Below are 23,034 nucleotides of genomic sequence, written 5' to 3' on the forward strand. Positions count from 1 at the left end.
GAATGTAGGAGGAAACCGGAGTGCCCAGAGGAAACCCACGCAAACACGGGGAGAACACGCAAACACAGGACTGTGCCGCACACACGCTAACCACTGCGCCACCCATAATCGGAATAATGTGTTCACATTTTTAAGACTTTCAAAAATTGGATTTAAGACATTTTAATGCCAATTAAGGCCTTAATTTTTAAGAATGAATTTAATGTCTTTTAAGACTTTTCAACCCGGCTAATATTGGGAGTAAGGCTTTACAAAGGAACACTGTCCTGGAACGCCAATACCTTCCTCTGTAACGAGTACTGTAACACGTTATTAATGAAATGTTGTAAAGCTACTGTCGTAAGTACATTGTACTTTTTAAAAGCAGATCATAAATCACATAACATTCTGTTCTTGTCACTGTTGCCATGGCGCCCAATTGGCCCCGCCCAGGTGGCGCCAGCTGCAGCTTGTTGATAGATTGGCTCCCTGCCAGTATTTAAAGTCCGTTCTGTCAGTCCCCTTTTGTCGGTCCGTCTGCGAATCTGTTTTTACACGGCAATCCCTTTTTCGCCTGTCCCGTTTTTTGCTCCTGTTTGTCTCCCGCTACGATCTGTTTTGATCTCGACCACGTCTGCTCTCCTCTCCTGGCTTTCGACTTGTTTCCGATCCCGACCACGTTTTTGCTATCCCAGCTACTGACCCGTTTTTTCCGTTCCCCACACCGCCATCGCTCGCCACGGAAGGCCCCCTTCCACGTTCAGAGCGACCTGCTTCTCGCGTCCAGCAATCCCCGGATCATGGGCGCAACCCTTTCCCTTACTTCTAATAAAACTTTACGCGTGTGGGTCCTGTTTCCGTTCTGGTCCTGACATTTCTCCTTGAAACACGTAGTACCATACAATTCTCAATCCGCCAGCAACACGAAACCGAATACCAATCACGAAAGGTGGGCGTGTTCATATGTACCTACAAAATACAGTTATGGCGGCGCATTCTCAAGCTCAAGGACGTACAAGGACGCTGAATTTCTCCCTACTGATATTCTGTTGTTCTGCTGTATATACTCACATCTTAGCCGCATTTACAACTATAAAATAAAACACTGAACTCAGGGGATCAGTGTACATGCACATATTTGGTTGTGTTTCACTAGTAGCGAATGGTAGGAAGCGCGTAGGGCGGTGGACCTGCTTATAAAGGAACAACGAAATCAATGGAGCAAACGTGAGCACAGAACTTATGTAAAGAATTTGCTGAATTTTGTTTTTTTTTTTATCTGTAAAATGTTTTTTGACATGCACCACGCCTGGAGAAAAAAATAAAACGTTTTGGACAGTACCTAGAAATGGAGAAGGAGATCTTTTAGTTGTTTGAAGTCCAGAAACAAAATGGATATGGAGTGTCTCGGCTAAGTGTTAGTTTGCAAGCTCCCAAGATTGCACAAGTCAAGAAATATGAAAAGTTGAGCGGTTCCACATGGGGGTGTGACTAATTTACTTGTTTTCAGTACACCGTTCATGACACGGGTTTAGTAAAATAACATGATGTGTCACTTGAATTTTGATGCGACTGTTAGCACTCTTACTTATGTTTCATGCTAGCATCGTTAGCTGTCAGAGATAGTCATTATTAAGACTCTTTGGTGGCTGTATTTACACAGATAAAATACATATATTGTTAAAAACTACATCGTGATAGCAGGAAAAGTACTCACGGCTTCCATGTTGGTTGAAAGAGAAAGAGAGGGAGCCCAAAGGGCAGGCGTGGTTTATTATATGTCAGTGAAAACATTACACACATGAGCACGACTTCACAATCAAAGAATATAAGATTGATAAACGTACAAGAGATATAATTAGACTGATTATTGAAACGTTGTTTTGTGTGTGTGTGTGTGAGAGAAAGATTGTTTTTGTATTTAGGAATATAAAAACAAGTTATTTTCACTAGACTGAATTTCTGAGAGATTTACATCCAAAACGGCCACCTTGACATTAACGCTGTTGTAGCATATTATAAGCCTCACATTAGCATTTGGATATAAACATCAGCATAGTTTAATTGAAATTGTATACCATGGAGCACAGAATCAGTAAGCTTAATTCAAAGACATCTGCTAACATCGACATAATGATTCATGCATTAATATAAGTTGGTTATTTTTGAATCGACAAAAGTTTCCTATCTTAAAGGGACAGCGTGTATTATTTCACCACTAGATGTCATTCTATTGTGTTGTGCAACAGAAAACAAGTGCAAAAAAGCACAAGGGAGAATACTAAAGGAACCTCAAAATGATGAGACTGCACTATTTTCCTTCTCATTTTTTATCGCCCAGGTTTTTGTTTTTGCGACTGCCCGTAGCAGCAAGAAGGCGTTTCACTATGCCAGCCCCCACTAGAAGAAGCTCATGTTATGTAAAATAAATGCACATTTCCTACAAATATTTTGTATTTTGGTTATTCTTTTAAACCAATATATCTTTTTAACAAATTCAGTTTTGTTTACATAATCATTACTTAAACAGTATGTTCTCGACCAACTAATATTAAAAAACAGGCAGTTTTATAGAACAGTTACTGTATTTTGTTTATCTTATAAATCAATCTATATTTTAATTTCACCACTAGGTGAAAAAGGGGTTTCATACTTAAAAGTAAGTCATTTAATATTGGTTCGAAATGTTTTTAAAGTTTCGAAAACAAAGAATGTTTGTGTCGTATTTGTCTAACGAAAAACACAAAATGACCATAAATAGACATCTAATCCCCTTTATCTCTCTATTTTCAACATTTTGGGACAGCTCTAGAGCCGCAGGTAGATGACCCCAGGATAAGGCAAAAAAAAAAAAGCATACACCTAATTAGTATTTCCCCTGTGAATGAAGATGTAAATGAATTGAAAATGCATATTCTGGCACGGAGTGAGTGAAGTACAAACCTAATATGGGAATCGTTGAAGTGGAAGTAACAAACGAAGACAAAGGGGTAGGGAAAGGGGAAGTAATGGGATTAGGTCATAAGTGACTCTGAATAGTTTGACTGACTATAAAAGTACTTTTTATCTCACAGTGAAGTTATGTAGCTAAATCAAAACCACCAACCTTTTCCCCAGCGAACTAAGTGGAGTGCTGAGGTTCAGCGTGGTCCGTCCAGGCCTTAGAGTGCGTCCGCTCAGCCTGGTAGATGCAGCAGCAGGTCCTTTGGGCGACTGCGCTTTGTGGGCCGGGCTAGCTGGGGGCTTGATGTTCAGGTCCTTGAGAACGTCGTAGTTGATCTTTGTGGAGATCTTCTTCTGTTCTAGCATTTTCTCGATGGCTTCGTCGGCCGTGTCGGCTCGGATGGCCTGTCGTCTCTTTGGCGCCACTCGCTGTTTTGGAGAGGATTTGCAATTTAACATTTTTTTTTTAAATAATTTGTATTGTTTGCGAAGGGAACAAGTATTTGGTAGAAGGACAACTTCAAACTTTTAGCATGATTGATATGCCCAGAAAACGTAATTTAAACACTTAGTGGTGGAAATTTGGTTTGCTTATATTTTGTATTATATTATATAACCAGCTCAGACGTCAGGAAACAGTAAAAAAACACATGGCAAACAATTGCTACTTACAACATTTGGCTCCAACATTGAACAGTTTTACAAATTTACAATTTAAGTCTTAACTAAAAAAACACACTCAAGGATTGAATCATGTTTGCTATCTGCTAAGCTAACTACAAAGGAGCATGAGTAATGATGTTAGCTAGTTGACATGGCAAACAATTGGTACAGCATTTGGCTCCAACATTGAACAGTTTTACAAATTTACAATTTAATTCTTAACTAAAAAGACACACTTAAGGAATAAATCATGTTCGCTATCTGCTAAGCTAACTAGAAAGAAGCATGAGTAATAATGTTAGCTAGTTGACGTCGAACGCTCAATTCAGAAGCTAACAAAGCCGGTAGAAGTTAATGTTGAGTTTCATCTTTTTGTTCAAAATGTTATCCAACATTAGAAGCCATGATTTGTCCTTACGCTACCAAAAATAACATCAGAAATCCACTTTAGCCTCAGTCGTTGTTGAACCAAACGTCTTTCTGAGCTCTATATTTAAGGAAAGCTAACTTCAGATGCTCGGAGTAAAATAACATTGGGGGTAAATTCCCAAAGCTCAACTTAAAAGTGAGGTTATCGCTACAACAGGGCCTCATATTTGTAGCGTAGCATTAATGCTAAGTGGTGAAGGATTTTAAATTTTATACAATCAAATACAAATTTCATTTATATGCAAAAGATATTCACTGGCTGAGCTGTGGGGCGAGGTCAATGTAACCTAGTGGAATGAAGTATACAGAAAACAGCAGGAACTGGGACAAGGGCTGACGCAAGAGGAGCCTCTGTGACGTAGGAAGGTAGGCATTGTTTGGAGAAGTTGTTTTGATAAGCTCTGCTGATATAAGTTTTTTAGACATTGCGATTCCCTTCGGCGAGGAGGTGGTGAAGCTGGCACCTGGCGCGCCCATGGGAGGAGTCGGCACACCCATGGGAGGAGCCGGCACGCCAGGTTGTGAAAAGAACTCAAGATCGATCGAGAGGGACAATTGAGAGAGAGAGAGGCTCGACAAAGAGCGACACTAATTCGGCTAACTCGATAGAATTCACTTAGTTAAATATTTTAAGAAAATAAATCTGCCCCCGTGTGAAAATGTCGGCTATTCTTGTCCATCTTTTCCCAGAAAGAACTAATTCGAACAATTTGGTAAACGGATACATTTGTAATATTAAATTCCCAACAGTGGCTAGAAAGAAAAGAGTCTGTACCTTCTTTGTTTCCTTGTGGATGCCTAGCTTCTTGTCTTGGGCGATTTTAGCCTCTTTCTCTGTTAATCAAACAGTCGTGTTGTACAACAGACACACCAAAAATACAAAATGAATTGATGAAGAACCTTTTTGTTCTTTTATGTAGTCCGAGTTCGCAGCCATCCAGAGAGCCGTCTTGACCTTAACCTCCTTTTCGCTAAGCAGGTACTGCAAACCACAATAATATGAGTAGTTTCTTAACTCTTTAGTACTCACCAGTACTGATACCAATCACTGATACCATTCGTACATTTGATGGGCAGGTATCAACCAGACATACTTTTGGTTAATAAAAATTAGCCTAATACCAGTAATGATAGCAGTAACACGTACTGATCAGGGTTGGGTAGGGTTTCTTTAACTGGATTACTTTCAATTACTTTTAGATTACTCCAATACCAAATCTGCTAATAAAAGACAAAAGAAACTAAATAGGAATAAAATGACTAAATTTTGTGCAGGCTTGGGGAGTAACGGAATACATGGAACGGCAAAAATGATGTTGGCAAGCTGTTTGGATTGATTTTCATTTGGTTTCTGTCGCATTTTATGTTAGTTTTGCCGGAGATCAAAGAGATCAAAGCCAGGAAAGAAAGCTCACCACGTGTTGTGAGTCATCATTTTATTCAAATGTAGTTTCTTTTGTCTTTTATTAGCATATTTGGTATTGGAGTCATCCAAAAGTAACTGAAAGTAATCAAGTTAAAGCAACCCTACTCAACCCTGGTACTGATGCATCGAAAAATACGGTCTCGCATCAGCCCAATACTGATAACTGGTCATGGTACTTGTCCATCCACTTTTAAAACATTATATAAATTGTGACGCTAAATTAGCCAAAGTATTTAAGTAGCGATGGAAGAGTATCAACACCAGATATCGTGTTCGAGACTCTGGGATGGCCTATACCGGTATCATCTTCATTCTATTGGCCTTTTACAATCAAGAAGTAGAAATTCAAAATTATATTATAGTAAATTGACATTAAATGAACGCAAGTTCTAAGAAAATGAAAAAAAGGATTTAAATACCGATAGCATTCATTCACACCGATTGAAAAATAAAGTCTGGTATCAGTACAATACTGATAACTGGTATCGGTGCTTGTCGATCCCTTCTGAAAATTATTTCCAGTATGATGCTAAATTGGCAAAAGTTTTTAGGAAATTATGTGCATCAACAGAAGATATCATGTGTGAGACTTGCCGGTGGCCATTACCAGTATCATCTTACATTTTATTGGCTCATTAAAATTAAGAAGTAAAAATTCAGAATTTCAGAACAAAAAATGTTATTAAATGAATGCAAGTTTGGGAATTTTTTAAAAACATAGTATTTATTTAAATGTCGATAGCAGTTATTCAAACCGATACGACGAGAAATATGATCTGGTGTCATTCAAATACTGATAATCGGTATCGGCACTTGTCTATCCTCCCAAGCATTATTAACAGTGTGATGCTGAAATGGGCAAAAACTTTTAAGTAGGGATGTTAGAGTACCGATACCAGGTATCGTGTATGAGACTCTGCAGTGGCCAACTCCAGTATCATTTTCCTTCAATTGGCCTTTTACAAGCAAGAAGTAGAAATTCGAAATGACAAGAAATAGTCATTATATACATGCAAATTTGAGGAAAATATTATGTTAAGATATAAAAGTAGTTAAAATATAATTTTGTAAGGGGAAAGAAAAAAAATGTATAACTACTATGGATATTTGTTGAAATATTTCAGAAATCTCTACTCCCAACTTCACAAAAAAACACCACAAGTCATATTTCAAGTTAGAGGTGTGCAATCATTGAGTTGGGCTCGGCCGGGCTTCTCTCTTGCCGCATGCACCAACTTTTACTCTTTTTACTTATGTATTCTGGAGTAACTGTACTTTTACTTGAGTCCCAAAACTGCGGTGCACCTCGATGCCGCGCATACTTCGGCGCTGAAGTGCAGGCTTCTGGGCCGAAGTGTGCGATTCGGTGCTGCACTTCGGGACCTTGCGTACTTGGGTGCCGAAATGCACACTTGAGTTGAAGGAACAAGCCTAAGGTAAACCAGAACCTTCACTTCGGCACTGCACTTCGGCGCTCCACTCCCGTGCTGCACTTTGGCGCTCCACTCCCGTGCTGCACTTTGGCGCTGCACTCCCGTGCTGCACTTTGGCGCTGCACTCCCGTGCTGCACTTTGGCGCTGCACTCCCGTGCTGCACTTTGGCGCTGCACTCCCGTGCTGCACTTTGGCGCTGCACTCCCGTGCTGCACTTTGGCGCTGCACTCCCGTGCTGCACTTAGGCGCTGCACTCCCGTGCTGCACTTAGGCGCTGCACTTTGGCGCTGGACTTCCGTGCTGCACTTTGGCACTGCACTTCCGCCCTGCACTTCGATTCTAACTCTTATCTCAAATGAACAGTTTTAATGGGTAAAAACCAAATATGTAACTAGTGTTCTTAAAATTCCTCAAATGGTGACAGGCGAACCCCAAAATCGACCCCCCCATCTCTACCACCACAAGCAGGAAAGTCGAAAATAACATGGCAACAAACATTTTGTGTAACGCCTCAAATGGAAGGTCCTCGTGAGGACTTTCCAGATATGCCATTACATTGTCAATAGACGGTGAGGTCATCACACATTCATTCATTTTCCCTGTCCCAAACTAAGCACCCAAGCGGCACTTTCACGCTCCCGGCACGTACCAACTCTATCTCGCCATCATCGATACCGCTCAGATCCAGCTCGCCGCCTTCAGCAGAAGCTTCTGTTGCACAAAACAGGAAAAAAAAAAATCAGTGCGTGTGATTTGTGACATCATGGAGAAGCTTCCTGGTCTTAAAGAGACAAAGAAAAGTTAAATCTAGTCAATTGGGGGTGAGGCTCCCGCTATCTGCCGGGCGCAGCCCTCCAAGAACTTCCTGTGCGTTAAACGCGAGCTGATAAGAAGCAAGCGGCAGTCTCGTCGCTGATAACACTTGGGGGAGGTCACTTAGTCGCGCGCCGCTGGCTAATTTTGTTGCAGCCATAAAAAAGGGGAAAAAAATGACTGGAAGAGCAGAAATGAGACAAAGGTTTAACGTTTAAACCTTCCACAAGGTCATCAGTTCTTCATTTATCTCCTTTTCGATTTTCGGCGCTTAACGTCTTTCTGTGTGCTTAAATAAATGTGCGAAATACTCCTTTGTTATCTTATGATTTGGCCCGTTTTGCAGTTTTCTATGATTCTCGAAGTTAATCTTCTTCTGCCTTCCTTTGTCTTCTTTTTGTGCTAGTACTATTCAATACACCTAAACTTCTTTAATATAAGCAGGCAAGATACAATTGTTCTTTACCTGTTATTGACATTTCTTCTCTGTGTTATATATGTTGAAATGACATCTGAGCCCTTTAGTGTTATCTGTGGTGTTCCGCAGGGTTCAGTACTTGGCCCCCTCCTTTTCAGCATTTACATGCTTCCATGAGGTGATATTATTTGCAAGTATAATATCAGTTTCTATTGCTACGCAGATGACACTCAACTATATCTCCTGATGGAGGAATCTGCAATACTGAACTGTGGAAATTTGGAGGCCTGCCTCATAGAGATAAAAGACTGGATGTCACTCAACTTCTTGCGCCTTAACTCTGAAAAGACTGAAATGTTAGTTATTGGTCCATCTAAATGCCGTGACAAAAACGGCTCTGAACATTGACAAATGTAATATCACCCAGAGTGACTCAGTCAAAAATGTAGGTGTCATATTTGACCCCGATCTGTCCTTTCAAACACACCTTAAGAATATTACTAGAACAGTTTTTTTTCCATCTTCGCAACATTGCTAAAATTCGCCCTATGCTGTCTCAGTCAGATGCGAGGATTATAATTCACGCGTTTGTTACCTCCCTTCTCGATAACTGTAATGCCCTACTCTCCGGTCTCCCGAAGTCCAACATCAAGACCCTGCAGCTGGTACAAAATGCTGCAGCGAGGCTTTTAACTAAGACAAGAATGTTTGATCACGTGACCCCGATTTTAGCTAACCTGCATTGGCTCCCTGTTAGCTTAAGATGTGATTTTAAGGTTCTGTTGGTATTATAAAAAATCATGCATGGACTTGCTCCATCATATCTTTCAGATTTAATCACCCCCTACGTTCCGGTCCGGAGCCTTCGCTCTGAAAATGCTGGTCTACTAGTGATCCCAAGAGCCAAGAAGAAATCCACAGGTTCGAGAGCATTCTCCATTCGGGGCCCGGTGCTGTGGAATGCTCTTCCCCCTGAGATTCGATCCGCAACCTCAGTGGAAATGTTTAAATCTAAGCTTAAAACACACTTCTATTATATAGCATATGAATAACCTATATTTTATGTTGATAATATGTATTATTTACCCTCATGTAGGTTTTAGATCACAATAGTCTGTAGTTTGCAATAGTCTTTGATCTGTGCAGCCCTTTGAGACTCTTTGTGATTAAGGGCGTCACAAATAAACATGACTTGACTGCCTCTCTGTCTTCTTTTTGTGCAAGTTCTATTCAATCCTCCTAAACTTCTTTAATTATAAGCAGGCAAGCTAAAATTTTTCTTTACCTGTTATTGACATTTCTTCTCTTTGATTCTTCTGATTCTTCATCTGTTTTTTTTTTCTTTGTAATGCTAATACTATCCTGCTAGCTTGTTTTCCATGAGTTTATTTAGCTTGGCATATCACCCCTCCAATTAAAACACCCAAGCTGTCGACCTAGCATGTTTGCGTGGACAATTTTTGATGCTGATGTCCTTTTTTTGAAGTTAAAACAACAGAGCTGACTTTGCCGCCAGGCTGCCTGATGCATATTTAATAAGATTATGATCAGTAGTTGTCTTATACGGCTAGAATTCTTGAGGATTTAAGCAAAAAAAACAACAAAAAAGGTCTAGTCTAAGTGCTTATGAGGTCATAGTTCTGAGACGGTTATGTCGAACGAAGGCCGTGGGGAATTTTATGGCTCGTCGTCCATTTTTAAGTGGCACACAAAACAGATTAAATCTGCTTCTTATGAGTTGATTATCCTAGAAACCTAATGAACTTATCTTTATCTTAATGACATTGTTGTGATTCAACAGTCTGCTCTCCATTGAAGTCAAACTTGTGAATAATTCTAAGGGAATACTTTTGAAAATGGTCAATTAATGAGCGATTGCTTCTGTCTGGATTTGGGTTTTTAGGGTCCAACCACCCCAAAATATTGGACTCTTTGTTTTTTTACAAATTGCAGGGGTTGATCACTGTGTGATTGAACAGCCTGCTCTCCCTTAAGGTCAACCTTGTGAATGAATCCTAAGTAATAGCGTCAAAATCAGAGCATTTCAGAACGATTGCTTCTGTCTGGCTTTAGAATAAAATGGGATTTTAGTGTTTTCAAATGCAGAGGCTGATACATTTGTTGTGATTAAACAATCAGCTCTCATCTAAAGTTAAACCTGTGAATGAAACCTCAGTAATAGCTTCGGAAATGGTCCATCTCTGAGCGATTGCTTCTGTCTGAATGTTGTAAAATGCCAAAGCTAATAACGTTGTTAATAAACAATCTTCTCTATTTTCATGGTCAAACTAGTGAACAATTTCCTCATGTGTGGTCCCTTCTCAAGGTTTCTTCATTTTCCTGATGTTGAGGTTGAGTTTTTCCCTTGCCCTCATGTAGGTTTTAGATCAGGGGATTGTGTAATAGTCTGTGGTATGAGCAGCCCTTTGAGCCTCCTTGTGATGAAGGGTGTCACCAATAAATATGACTTGACTTGACTAAGCAATAGCTTTGAAAATGGTCAATTCCTGAGGGATTGCTTATGTCTGGCTGAGGAACGTGGGGATATCTGATCTTTTTTAAGAGGCTTTTAAGGTCTCAACCACCCGAAAATATAAGAGTAAGTGTCTTAGAAAATGCAGGGGTTGATAACATTCTAGTGATTAAATCATGTTCTTCCCTTACGGTCAAACTTGTGAATGATTCTGGAGTACCGTATTTTCCGCACTATAAGGCGCACCTAGAAGTCTTAATTTTTTTCAAAAGCTGAACATGCGCCTTATAATACAGTGCGCCTTATATATGGCTCAATGGTGTGTCGCAAAGTCTTGCAACTAATGCAACAGCCGCCGACTAGATTTTCCCCCGAACGTGAAGTAGTCCACGGTGTATAATGGGATTTATATACCGGCGTTTCATTGGCTAACCAATGTGTCAATCATCATTTGAATCGATCACTATTGGCTAAAGTTATTCGGAGGTAAAGGGGGCGGATCCTTTTTATCATTTACAGGCTCGGACAGGCTAAAGGGGCAAAACAAACCCTGCAATTGGTTGAAAAAGATGTGTCAATCATCAGTTGAATCGATCACTATTGGCTAAAGTTATTCGGAGGTAAAGGGGGCGGATCCTTTTTATCATTTACAGGCTCGGATAGGCTAAAGGGGCAAAACAAAGCCTGCAATTGGCCGAAAAAGATGTGTCAATCATCAGTTGAATCGATCACTATTTGCTAAAGTTTTTCGGAGGTAAAGGGGGCGGATCCTTTTTATCATTTACAGGCTCGGATAGGCTAAAAGGGCAAAACAAACCCTGCAATTGGTCGAAAAAGATGTGTCAATCATCAGTTGAATTGATCACTATTGGCTAAAGTTATTCAGAGCCTCGGATAGGCTAGAGGGCCGAAACAAACCCTGCAATTGGTCGAAAAAGATGTGTCAATCATCAGTTGAATCGATCACTATTTGCTAAAGTTATTCGGAGGTAAAGGGGGCGGATCCTTTTTATCATTTACGGGCTTGCATAGGCTAAAGGGAAAAACAAAGCCTGCAATTGGCCGAAAAAGATGAATGTGAATAGCAAGTTTGGTTGGTTGTCTACGGCATAGAGAAAGCATGTTTTACTATTCTGTATTTGTAAATATTTTATTCTCCTGGATTTACTACACTCACGAATATAAGAGGACCATGGTTGCACATTATTATTGAACACAACGACTTCGTGAGCTACTCCGGCTATATATTTTCCCAGTATCTTGTTTCAGAGTGATATCGATGTTTCTGTGATGGGTCTTTTTTTAAATTAAACTCAATTCCAAGTGTTTATTGTCATATGCACAGTAAAGTTGCGAGCGAAAACGAAAATAGAAACTAAGGAATGGTAGGCATTTCTTGAATCCCAAGAGTTTAACCTTCCGAATGATATTTGGAACGATGCATTTGAGTGACATCGTACAGACACTGTTTCCATATATGTCTGAGACACGTATTTGCTTCTTTGCAAGCTTTGGGAATGTTAAGGGGGTAATCAGTTGGACTGAATCATCTGACTGTTTTGTCGACGTTCCCATTGTAGCGCCTTATAATCCGGTGCGCCTTATCTATGGAAGATATAGGACCAAAAACTATTTTTTGGGGGTGCGCCCTATAACCCGGTGCGCCCTATAGTGCGGAAATGACGGTAATATCAATAAAAACGGTCCATTTCTGAGCGATTGCTTCTGTCTGGATTTGGAACATAAGGATGGCTGAGATAATTCTATGGGAAAAACCACCACCAAAATGAACGGACTTTTGGCCTTTTATAAATTTGCAGCCGGTTTCCCTTTCAAAATCATACAACCGTATAAACCAGGAGTGTCACATATGCGGCCCGAGGGCCGGATCAGGCCCACCGTGGATTTGAATCTGCTCCGCGAGACAACACAAAAGAAAAATGAGCTTTAGTTTTAAACATGTCCACTTGAGTTTGACAAAGCTAGGTGCCATTCTCTCTCTCCTTCTCTCTTTTTCTTTTCTATTATGTATGTTCCTCTCTTTGTCTCTCTCTGTATCTTTCTTTGTCTCTCTCCATTTCTCTCTCTCTCTCTTTTCTCTCTCTCTTTGTCTCTCTCTATTTCTTTTCGGTTATGTATTCTCTTTCTCCCTCCGTCTCTCTTCCTTTTTGTCTCTCTTCCTCTTTTGTATCTCTTTAGCTCAATCTATTTATTTTCAATTGTCTTTTTTTACTCTCTTTCTCCGTTATCTTTCTTTCTCTTTCACAATCTCTTTAGCTTTCTTTCTCTCTTTGTCATTATTTCTCTCTTTTGCTTTCAGTCCATTTCTTTCCCTTTTCTATCTTTTCTCTCTCCTTCCCTTTGTATTTCTTCCCCCCTTTCTCTTTCTTCCTGTATTTATCTCTTTTTTTCTTTCTTTCTCTCTCAATCTGTTTCTTTCTCTACCGCTCTCTCTTTCTTTCCCCTTATTCTACTAGTTGAGAGTGTTTTTTTCGACCATGCAACCCCCGAGCCAAAATGAGTTTGACACGCCCAGTATAAACAATGCATTGTTATTTTGGTGTGCTGGATTAAAAAATAAACTTCCTGTTTTATATAGATTTTTCTGAATATAACCCCCAGACTTTCATTTCTATCATCAAGGGTGGCTGTAAACAAAAAACACACCAAAAAATAACAGACGCCAGAGTGTGAAACTTTCCCTCCTCGTGTGAGGGGTCATCAGGCTTAGGGCCAGACCGGCCGACCTCCCCCTCCGAAAAAAAGTATCCAGCCTGGTAATAAATAGAGCGGCGGGTTCTTGCTGACACGGGCGGGCCTATTAAAAAGCGACCCGCTCGACCTTGGAGGCGGTTCCGTCGAGTCGACGCCCACTCAACCACCTGCTCCATTACCCCCCCAAGTGCATCCCCCCCTCACATCCAAACCCCAGGGCATGATGGAATACACTTGTTTAATCGACTGATTTTTAAAAATCTACTATTGAGGTTGGCGGGTGAAGGAAAACACTTGGACCAAAAGTCACGAAAAACACATCATTTCGTTCTTTTTTGTTCGTTTTAGAGATTACCGTATATTCTGGACAACATAGGGCACCTGACTAAAGGCCTCATAGGCAAATTTAAGGAAGAAATTTTGTTTCTGTACAAGCTTCATCAGATCTTAAGTCGCAGGCTCATTCATGTCCATTACTTATGTTTTAAATGATTCCCGGGGGAATGTCTAGTACAGAAAAGTAACAAATTGTGCCCGAATTAAGACACTCGTTTGCTAAATGTAGATAGATAGATAGATACTTTATTCATCCCCGTAGGGAAATTCACACTTCCAGCAGTCTACCCCGTTGTTTATTAACAGATTAACATGATGCCCTAGGGGTGCTTGTAGCGGAGCGGATGACGTCACGCCAGTCCAAAAGTTCGACATCCCTGCGGCAGATGGAAAACTTTTCTTTGTGAAAATCCAGGGATACACCACCTCGTGTTAGCAAGTCCGCCTCCTCTCCGATTCCCCCCGGCTTTCGTGTCTCTGTTTAGCGGCGTTGAAGCCGGATAGCTCCGGGTAGCTCCGGGTGGCTACACGTTAGCGTCCGGAATGCTAAACGTGAGCCACGTTTCCGCAAAATACAGCAACTGCGCTCCCTGTGCGCTTTGAAGTTTTCCACCAGCACTCGATGATCTTATTTGGTCGTGAGTTCGCATTTACCATGATTACGGATGGTACCGAAGACTTATAACGCCGCTAGCCGCTTCGCTATCTCCGGCTCTTCTTCCACGATAGGCCCCTTCATCACGTCGGCACGAGAATTCTTCAGGGCAAGGAGTTGAAATTCCTTGAATACACGCATTTTTTGTGCGCTAAAACCCATGTCCCATAGGATAGAAGTAATCCATAGTGTAGTTGTCAAAACGGGAAGAAAAAACACCGAAGATAGGAGCAGACAATAAAACAATAGGGCAGCTGCTGGAAAAGGCAGCCGCTCGTGGCTGCACCGCTTTGAACTTGTCAATCTCAAGAAACTTGCACAGCAGTCAATACGAATTCAAGCCAAGTCATTTTCAGTTGTGACGCCCTTAATTACAAGAAGTCTCAAAGGGCTGTACAGACTATTATTACACCCTCCCCTGATCTAACACCTTCATGAGGGAACGGAAAACTCAAAACCTCAGCATGAGGAAATGAAGAAAACCTTGAGAAGGGACCGCCCATGAGGTAATACCCCTTCTAGGATGACCAAAATGCAATGGATGTTGCAAGGGCATCAACAAACAATACACAGATATTTTCAACATGAAATATAGGTAATTCATAAGCTGTAGAATATACGTGTGTTTTAAGCCTAGATTTAAACAGTTCCACTGAGGTTGCTGATTGAAACTCAGGGGGAAGAGCATTCCACAGCACCGGGGCCTGACGCCCTTAATCACAAAGAGTCTCAAGGGGCTGCACAGGTTATTGCACAGACTATTATTTCAGACTATTATTACACCATCCCCTGATCTGAAACCACGCTCCCGAACCTACGGATTTCTTCTTGGCTCTTGGGGTCACTAGTAGACCAGCATTTTCAGAGCGTAAGCTCCAGTACAGAATATCTCATCAGCTGCACCGCTTATCCTCAGTAGGGTGGCAGGGGTGCTGGAGCCCATCCCAGCAATCATCGGGCAGTGGGCAGGGGACACCCTGAACTGGTTGCCAGCCAATCGCAGGGCACACGGGGACAGACAACTCGCTCGCTCATTCACACCTAGGGACAATTTAGACCGGACAATCCACCTGAAATGGATGTCTTTGGAATGTGGGAGGAAACCGGAGTGCCCGGAGAAAACCCACGCAAGCACGGGGAGAACATACAAACTCTGCACAGGAAGTCCGGTAGCTGGATTTCTTTTGTCTTTTATTAGCATATTTGGTATTGGAGTAATCCAAAAGTAATTGAAAGTAATCAAGTTAAAGTAACCCTACACAACCCTGTATATGATAATGCCAATTTTTTCAAGATTGACTGTTGTGCTGGATTCCTAATGTCCCCAGTTAGATGACGAAGCATTTGGGGACCGAAGGGAGTCATTGTTACTTTGCTGTTTAATAATAATAATAATAATTTACTTGTATTGTCATTCTTTGTAACAATGTACACAGAACGAAATGTCGATACACCTGACCCGTACAGTTAAACTGTAGCGAGCCGATGCCACGCGTCATTGAATTTTGACATTCATAGCACTGGGCAGAAATCACATTGCAGCACCAGCTGCGTTCCTTTGCCATGTTTTGTTTTAATTAAACTGTTGGATTCCCTGGTCTGCACCAGTTCTAAGCCATCTGCCAGGCGCTAGCTGAGGCGATCTGTCAGTGCATCCGAAGTTGCCTTGCACATATCCGCCTCGCAAACAAAAATAAAAATAAAGAAAACAAAAGCCTTATTGTATTGTAAGCCGTAATGTTTCAAACGTAGAAAAAAAAAAGTAGCAGCTTGTCGTCCGGAATTTACAGTAATTTCCTAAAAGCGGAGAAGACAGCTCTGGGCTTTGGCTGTCCGCTCAAGACGGCGTGAACATTCCCCCGACGCGGCCGTGTGACCACATGTCTTCTCCCAGCTGTCCCATCAGAGCAACGGATGACGGGCATACATGAATGAATGATGAATCATTATTAATTCACGGGGAAGACAAAGTGCTCTGAGTGATTTGGGGATTTCATGTGTACTGTGTCTCAACAGATTCTGACATCTTCAATTTTTGCATTTATCTGGAAAACGTGACAGCTCAGACCCTCAGGAAACAGCAATTTTAGAGGCAATTTGTTGCCTGAAAAATGCTATACATATACATTTTGGTTGGTAAATTTCATAATCAAAATTGAACCAATGTCACAATAGGCAGAACTCCCTCCCACAATTGCTCTCCCTTCAATAAGAATTGTGCTTTGGAAAGAATTTGCGAGTCAGTGGTAAAATACTGTATTTTTTACTGTATTTTTTTGCAATAGGTCCCAAGGATTGCAGTAAAGATAAAGGGAGTGGTATTAGCTCAGAGGTAAAGCGCTCAAGAATCAAGAGGTCTCAGGTTCGATTCCCGGCTACTCCGAGTTATATGTCGAAGTGTCCTTGGGCAAGACACTGAATCCATAATGCTCCCGATAGCAGGTAGTTGCCTTGCAGGGCTGACACTGCTATGTCAAAGGGTTGTTAGTGTGTAAAAGGGAAACGTGTGAAGCACATTGTAAAGCGCTTCATTGACTTGAAAAACGCTATACAAATGCAGATCATTTACATTTATAGAAGCAAAAACATGATAACAGTGGAAACGAAGCTTGCGATTATCAAGAAATATGAAGAGACAGTCACCAAATCGCTTGGCCATAACTATTCAGTTTGGGACTATCATCAAAAATAAGGAAGCGATTGAAGCAAGAAAATTTGGGCATGAAAAAAAGGCATGTAAATCTTAAGTAGAAGTTTTAATATCCGTTTCATACTTATTCCACTGTCTCCTTTCGCTTCAGCATCCACCCGTTACTCCACTTGACCAGCTCAAGTCACGTCCAACCAAAGATAAATAAAATGTCATTATTTTATTACGTCTATATTTGTTTAAAGTGTTATTCACTATACATGTGTATTTCACATAAGTACTACTACCTATGATATAATACTTAGTTATTTTATGTTTGTATTTAAGGTACCGGGGTCGGCACTTATTAGCTCTCTGTCCCCCGCTATACAGCAATTTCACTTTGGATCCCCACCTCAGAACGGATTAATGTCATATCCTGGGGGTCTATTGCACAGGTATTTTCCATTTAAATCAGGGGTGTCAAACTCATTTTATCTCGGGGGCCACACGATAGAACAAACATTCTGTCGGGGGCCGGACTAGTAGATTAAAGAGAAAGAAAAAAAAAGAGATACAGAAATAAAAGAAAGAGGGAGTTAAAAGGAGAGAGGGCGAGACAAAGAAAGAAAAAGAGAGAGAGGGAGAGAGCATGAGAAACAAAAGATAAAAAGTCGTGAGACAGGGGGAAGAGAGAGGGAGAGGAAGAAAGAAATCCAAAGAGAAATAGAAAGACAGAAGGAGAGAAAAGAGAAAAAAAGCACGAAGGGTAGGAAGAGAGAAAGAGAAAAGAGACAAAGAGCAAAAAAAAGGAAGATAAAAAGAGAGAGACATAGAGAGAGAGAGAGACATAGAGAGAGAGAGAGAGAGAGAGAGACATAGAGAGAGACATAGAGAGAGAGACAGAGACATAGAGAGAGAGACAGAGACATAGAGAGAGACATAGAGAGAGAGACAGAGACATAGAGAGAGAGACAGAGACATAGAGAGAGAGACAGAGACATAGAGAGAGACATAGAGAGAGAGAGAGAGAGACAGAGACAGAGAGAGAGAGAGAGAGAGAGAGACAGAGACAGAAAGACAGAGACAGAGAGACAGAGAGACAGAGACAGAGAGACAGAGAGACAGAGAGAGAGAGAGAAAGAAATACAAATACATTGTCTTTGTTCGAGGCACCTGGCTTTGGCAACATCAAGTTGACATATTTTAACCTGCAGCTTTTTCTCTTGTGCTTCTCTGAGTGTTGTCTCGTGGGCCGGATTCAATCCCTTAGCGGGCCTGATCTGGCCCGCCGGCCGCCTGTTTGTGATTTAAGTCAAAGCACTGATTTTGACGCAGTGTCTGCAGTGACCAGAGGTGGCAGCCTGCCAAAGAAAGTAGTAAACAACTTCCAACCTTCCCCTAGTGAACCTTTAACATGAATTTAGCACGTGCCTGGAGGTGTTTTGGGGGCTCGGGGTTCTCGTGTTTGACACGGTCAGCATCCCCATTGATCCGGCCCGGCGGCTGGGGAAGCGCCGCTTAATCCGATCGATAAGCTCAACTACCAAGTCAGGCGTCCGGGGAGCGGTTGCTAGAAAGTTTTATTGATGGATGACGAAAGTATGTCCGCCTTTGTCGGCCCTAAAACAGTCGGACTGGCGACAAGGTTATCTGAAACGCTCACCTCTGCTCAGTCGGCAGAGAGACTGCAATGACTCATGCTAATTCATCACCGTTCCGGTACTAGCATGAGCACTAGCATGAGCTCACCGGCAGTAAAAGCAGACGCGGGGGTCTACTGGGAGAAAAAGCGGGGACATTAAAGGGAGATTATGGGTTAATTAGCGGCCGTTTATGTGTGCTCTGGTATTCCCAGACAGGAAATGCACAAAGAGTCAATATTTGAACGTGACTCAAAGGGAATTAAGGTGAACCAAAGATGCTAACTCCGACAGATTATAAGATGCTAACAGATCAAAGCGGCGCTGCCACGAGCGGCTGCCTTTTCCAGCAGCTGCCCTATTGTTTTATTGTCTGCTCCTATCTTCGGTCTTTTTTCTTCCCGTTTTGACAACTACACTATGGATTACTTCTATCCTATGGACATGGGTTTTAACGCACAAGAAATGCGTGTATTCAAGGAATTTCAACTCCTTGCCCTGAAGAATTCTCGTGCCGGCGTGATGAAGGGGCCTATCGTGGAGGAAGAGCCGGAGCTAGCGAAGCGGCTAGCGACGTTATAAGTCTTTGGTACCATGCGTAATCATGGTAAATGCGAACTCACGACCAAATAAGATCATCGAGTGCTGGTGGAAAACATCGAAGCGCACAGGGAGCGCAGTTGCTGTGTTTTGCGGAAACGTGGCTCACGTTTAGCATTCCGGACGCTAACGTGTAGCCACCCGGAGCTACCCGGAGCTATCCGGCTTCAGCGCTGCTATACAGAGACACGAAAGCCTGCGGGAATCGGAGAGGAGGCGGATTTGCTAACACGAGGTGGTGTATCCCTGGATTTTCACAAAGAAAAGTTTTCCATCTGCCGCAGGGATGTCGAACTTTTGGACTGGCGTGACGTCATCCGCTCCGCTACAAGCACCCCTAGGGCATCATGTTAATCTGTTAATAAACAACGGGGTAGACTGCTGGAAGTGTGAATTTCCCTACGGGGATGAATAAAGTATCTATCTATCTATCTATTTATCATTGCGAAACATAGTCTGACACATTGAAAAACATTTACTAATGCTAATACACTTAGGAATGCTAACAGTGTAGCAACAGGCCCAAAGACTCTTCTCCAGGGCTATCACCACCCTAAACAAGCACACAAGACAGATATACATGTATACCAATAATTTGACTATGTATGGAAGTATTTGCATCCTATTTATTGACTTGTTTTGGAAATATGTCACTATGCACCCTTTTTTATTGCACTATTGTTTAGGCCAGTCCCCAAGCAATACCTCAAATATTTTTGCCACTGTATCCTGACATTCATCTTATTTCTCTCATTTAAATTTGTATTACCGTAAATTCCGGACTATAAGCCGCTACTTTTTTCCCAAACCTTCAACCCTGCGGCTTATTCAGTGATGCGGCCGATTGATGTCATTTTTCTAACGGCCGCCAGCGGCGCTCGAGTACAAAAGGTAAGATTAAGACCGGTGGAATGTATGCGCCGAGGAAGACTGCAACTTCTTGGCTTGACTAGCGTGAGAAATCTTTCACTAAAACTGGAGACTGAAGACGACTTTGATGGCTTCAGTTCTAAGGAGGAAGATGAGGACGGTTTACCGTGATTTTTACAAATACGGTATGTTTTTTTAACAGACCCGTTTACTGTGTTGCGAGCGTGTTGCTACCATTAACTGCCCGGATGAAAGTTAGATTATTATTATTATTATTAAAGCTTTGAAAACTCTCTCGGTGTACCGTCTTTCTTTGTAAATATGTGTAACCATGTATAATATGTATTTGCAACTGTATATTTTCGTAATGTATTTATTTCAGACACTTATTCTGATATGTTTTGGACGGGCAAATTAAAAAGAAGGGGCGTAACAAACACGGGCTGACAGGAAGTGGGGACCGGTAAAGTTGAGTGTTTGTGGACACGGCGGACTTACAGTGGATATATATTTTTCCCACCCTTACCTTTGGAAATATACACTTGTTTTCTTTGGATTACTTACAACGGGACCCGGACTCTGCCGGTCTGCATCAAACCTTAAGTACCGGTATCATTTTCCGTTCATTTTGCCGGCTGTGATTTTTGGACTGTGTACTTTAATGAAGGATATTCAGTTACAATCGCGGGACTTAAAGTCGGGTCTGGGTTAATTTTATGTTTGTTACCTTTTTTAATGTGGGCGCATGGGGCTTATATACAGGTGCGGCTTGTGTACGTACAAAATCGGTTGTCCTCTTAAAATGTGGTGGGTGCGGCTTATAATCAGGTGCGCTCTATAGTCTGGAATTTATAGTACATGGTTATCCAAGAGTGCGACGTCTGTCCACTAAATTGTTAATAATGACTTTAGACGCTTTTAATTCTAAAAGCGATTGAAAAGAAAAACTCATAAATGGCCTGCTAACAATTTGAAATGCTAAAGACGCTAAAAAGGTTAACAATTCTAATTCATCTGTAAATGCAAACTTAGATTAAATATACAGTATATATATATATATATATATATATATATATATATATATATATATATATGAGTGTGTGTAAATTAGTTGGACTGATTCTATAGGTTAGACATTATACACCAGGGTTTTTTTTTTTGTTATACTGTCTGTTGATGGGATGTCCAAACATTTTTCTCCGAAAGCCACTTAAAAAGTGATACAAGGGCCACTTTTTTTTACTGTAGTTAAAAAATATGTTTGTCTTTTTCTTTGTAAACCGAAACAACTGGCTTCTCAAAAGGTAGAAGAAATGAAACATGTAAATAAACAAAATAAAAGGTTAATTTCGAAATTTGCATTTTCTTAAGAATGATATATAATTTGCAAAACACTAAGGAAAAAGTAAAAATTTTCCGTCGGTGATCCAAAAATTGTTCCGTGGCCTTGGTTTGTTCACCCTTGGTCTATAGCAGGGGTGTCGAACTCAATTTACCTCGGGGGCCACAGGAGTGAACAAATATTCTCTCGGGGGCCGGACTAGCAGAATAAAGAGAAAGAAAGAGAGTAAGAAATTAAACAAAGCGGAGGAGAGGAAAAAGAGGGTGAAACAAAGAAAGAGAGAAAGGGAGAAAGAGAGAAAAAAGAGAGAGAGAGAGAGAACGTGAAACGTGAGAAACGAGAGATAAAGACAAATAATGAGAGAGGGGAAAAGAAAGAGAGAAATACAGATATCCAAAGAGAAATAAAATGAGCGAAGGAGAGAAAAAAAGAAGGAGAGAAAGAGAGAATGGGAGAAGACGAGAATGGGAAAGCAAGAGAGAGAGAAAGAGACAAGAGAGAGAAAAGGGAAAATGGAAGAGAGGGCAAAACAAGGTAAACAGACAAAGAGAGAGAAAAAGAGACAAAGATAAACAAAGAAAGAGAAGAAGAGAGACACAGAAAATGAAAGAGAGAGACAGCGAGAGAGAGAAAAGGGGAGGGGAAAAAAGGAGATAGATATATATATGTAGAGAGAGAGAGAGAGAGAGAGAAATACAAATCCACAGTCTTTGTGAGAGGCACCTGGCTTTAGCAACATCAAGTGGACATATTTCAACCTGCAACTCGTTTTTCTCTTGCGCTTCTCTGAGCGTTGTCAGGCGGGCCGGATTCAATCCCTTAGCGGGCCTGATCTGGCCCCCGGGCCGCATGTTTGACACCCCTGGTCTATAGGCTATTGCTTTTGATCCTGAATAGCATGAAGGGCTACGAGTTTGATATTTATTCTTAAGATAGCATATTGTACTATTACTACGTTATCATTATGTTATTACAAGGTCAAGTCAAGTCATGTTTATTGGTGACGCCCTTAATCACAAAGAGTCTCAAAGGGCTGCACAGACCACAGATTCTTGCAAAACCACAGACTATTATGACACCATCCCCTGATCTAAAACCTACATGAGGGCAAGGAAAAACTCAAAAACCTCAACATGACGAAACCTTGAGAAGGGACCGCACATGAGGTAATCCCCCTTCCAGGATGACCAGGCTGCAATGGATGTTGCAAAAACAAATAATAGGTTATTGATATGGCTATAATTATTAATTATTATTATTATTATCAAGGTTATAATTATTAGAGGGATAGATAAATAAGCTCAGTCGACCACTACCACACCCACTAACACATCTGCCTTGTATAATAACCCTTAATAATTTACATATAGGGCAGCACGGCGGCGCAGTGGTTAGCGCGTGTGCGGCACAGTTCTGAGGTCGTGGGAACCTCCTGCGTGGGTTCAAATCCAGCTACCGACCTTACTGTGTGGAGTTTGTATGTTCTTCCCGCGCTTGCGTGGGTTTCCTCCGGGCACTCCGGTTTCCTCCCACATTCCAAAGACATGCATTTCAGGTGGATTGGCCGGTCCAAATTTTCCCTAAGTGTGAATGAGCGAGCGAGTTGTCTGTCCCTGTGTGCCCTGCGATTGGCTGGCAACCAGTTCAGGGTGTCCCCTGCCCACTG

General features: G+C 41.4%; 1 protein-coding gene across 2 annotated transcripts in view; it reads right to left on the reverse strand.

Annotated features, from left to right (window-relative positions):
• The window catches only part of brf1a (BRF1 general transcription factor IIIB subunit a), a 102,292-nt gene that overhangs the window by 34,266 nt on the left and 44,992 nt on the right, over nt 1-23,034 (reverse strand). For both annotated transcript variants that reach the window (XM_088355057.1, XM_088355055.1), the window contains 4 exons: nt 7,524-7,585; nt 4,915-4,996; nt 4,790-4,848; nt 3,086-3,351 (listed from right to left, as the gene is read on the reverse strand). In XM_088355057.1, the coding sequence (XP_088211183.1) occupies nt 3,086-3,351; nt 4,790-4,848; nt 4,915-4,996; nt 7,524-7,585 (469 nt within the window). The remainder of the gene's footprint in view (nt 1-3,085; nt 3,352-4,789; nt 4,849-4,914; nt 4,997-7,523; nt 7,586-23,034) is intronic.

This window comes from Urocampus carinirostris, chromosome 15 (assembly GCF_059441175.1).
Source record: "Urocampus carinirostris isolate Australia breed hairy pipefish chromosome 15, RoL_Ucar_1.0, whole genome shotgun sequence".
Classification (NCBI taxonomy): Eukaryota; Metazoa; Chordata; class Actinopteri; order Syngnathiformes; family Syngnathidae; genus Urocampus; species Urocampus carinirostris.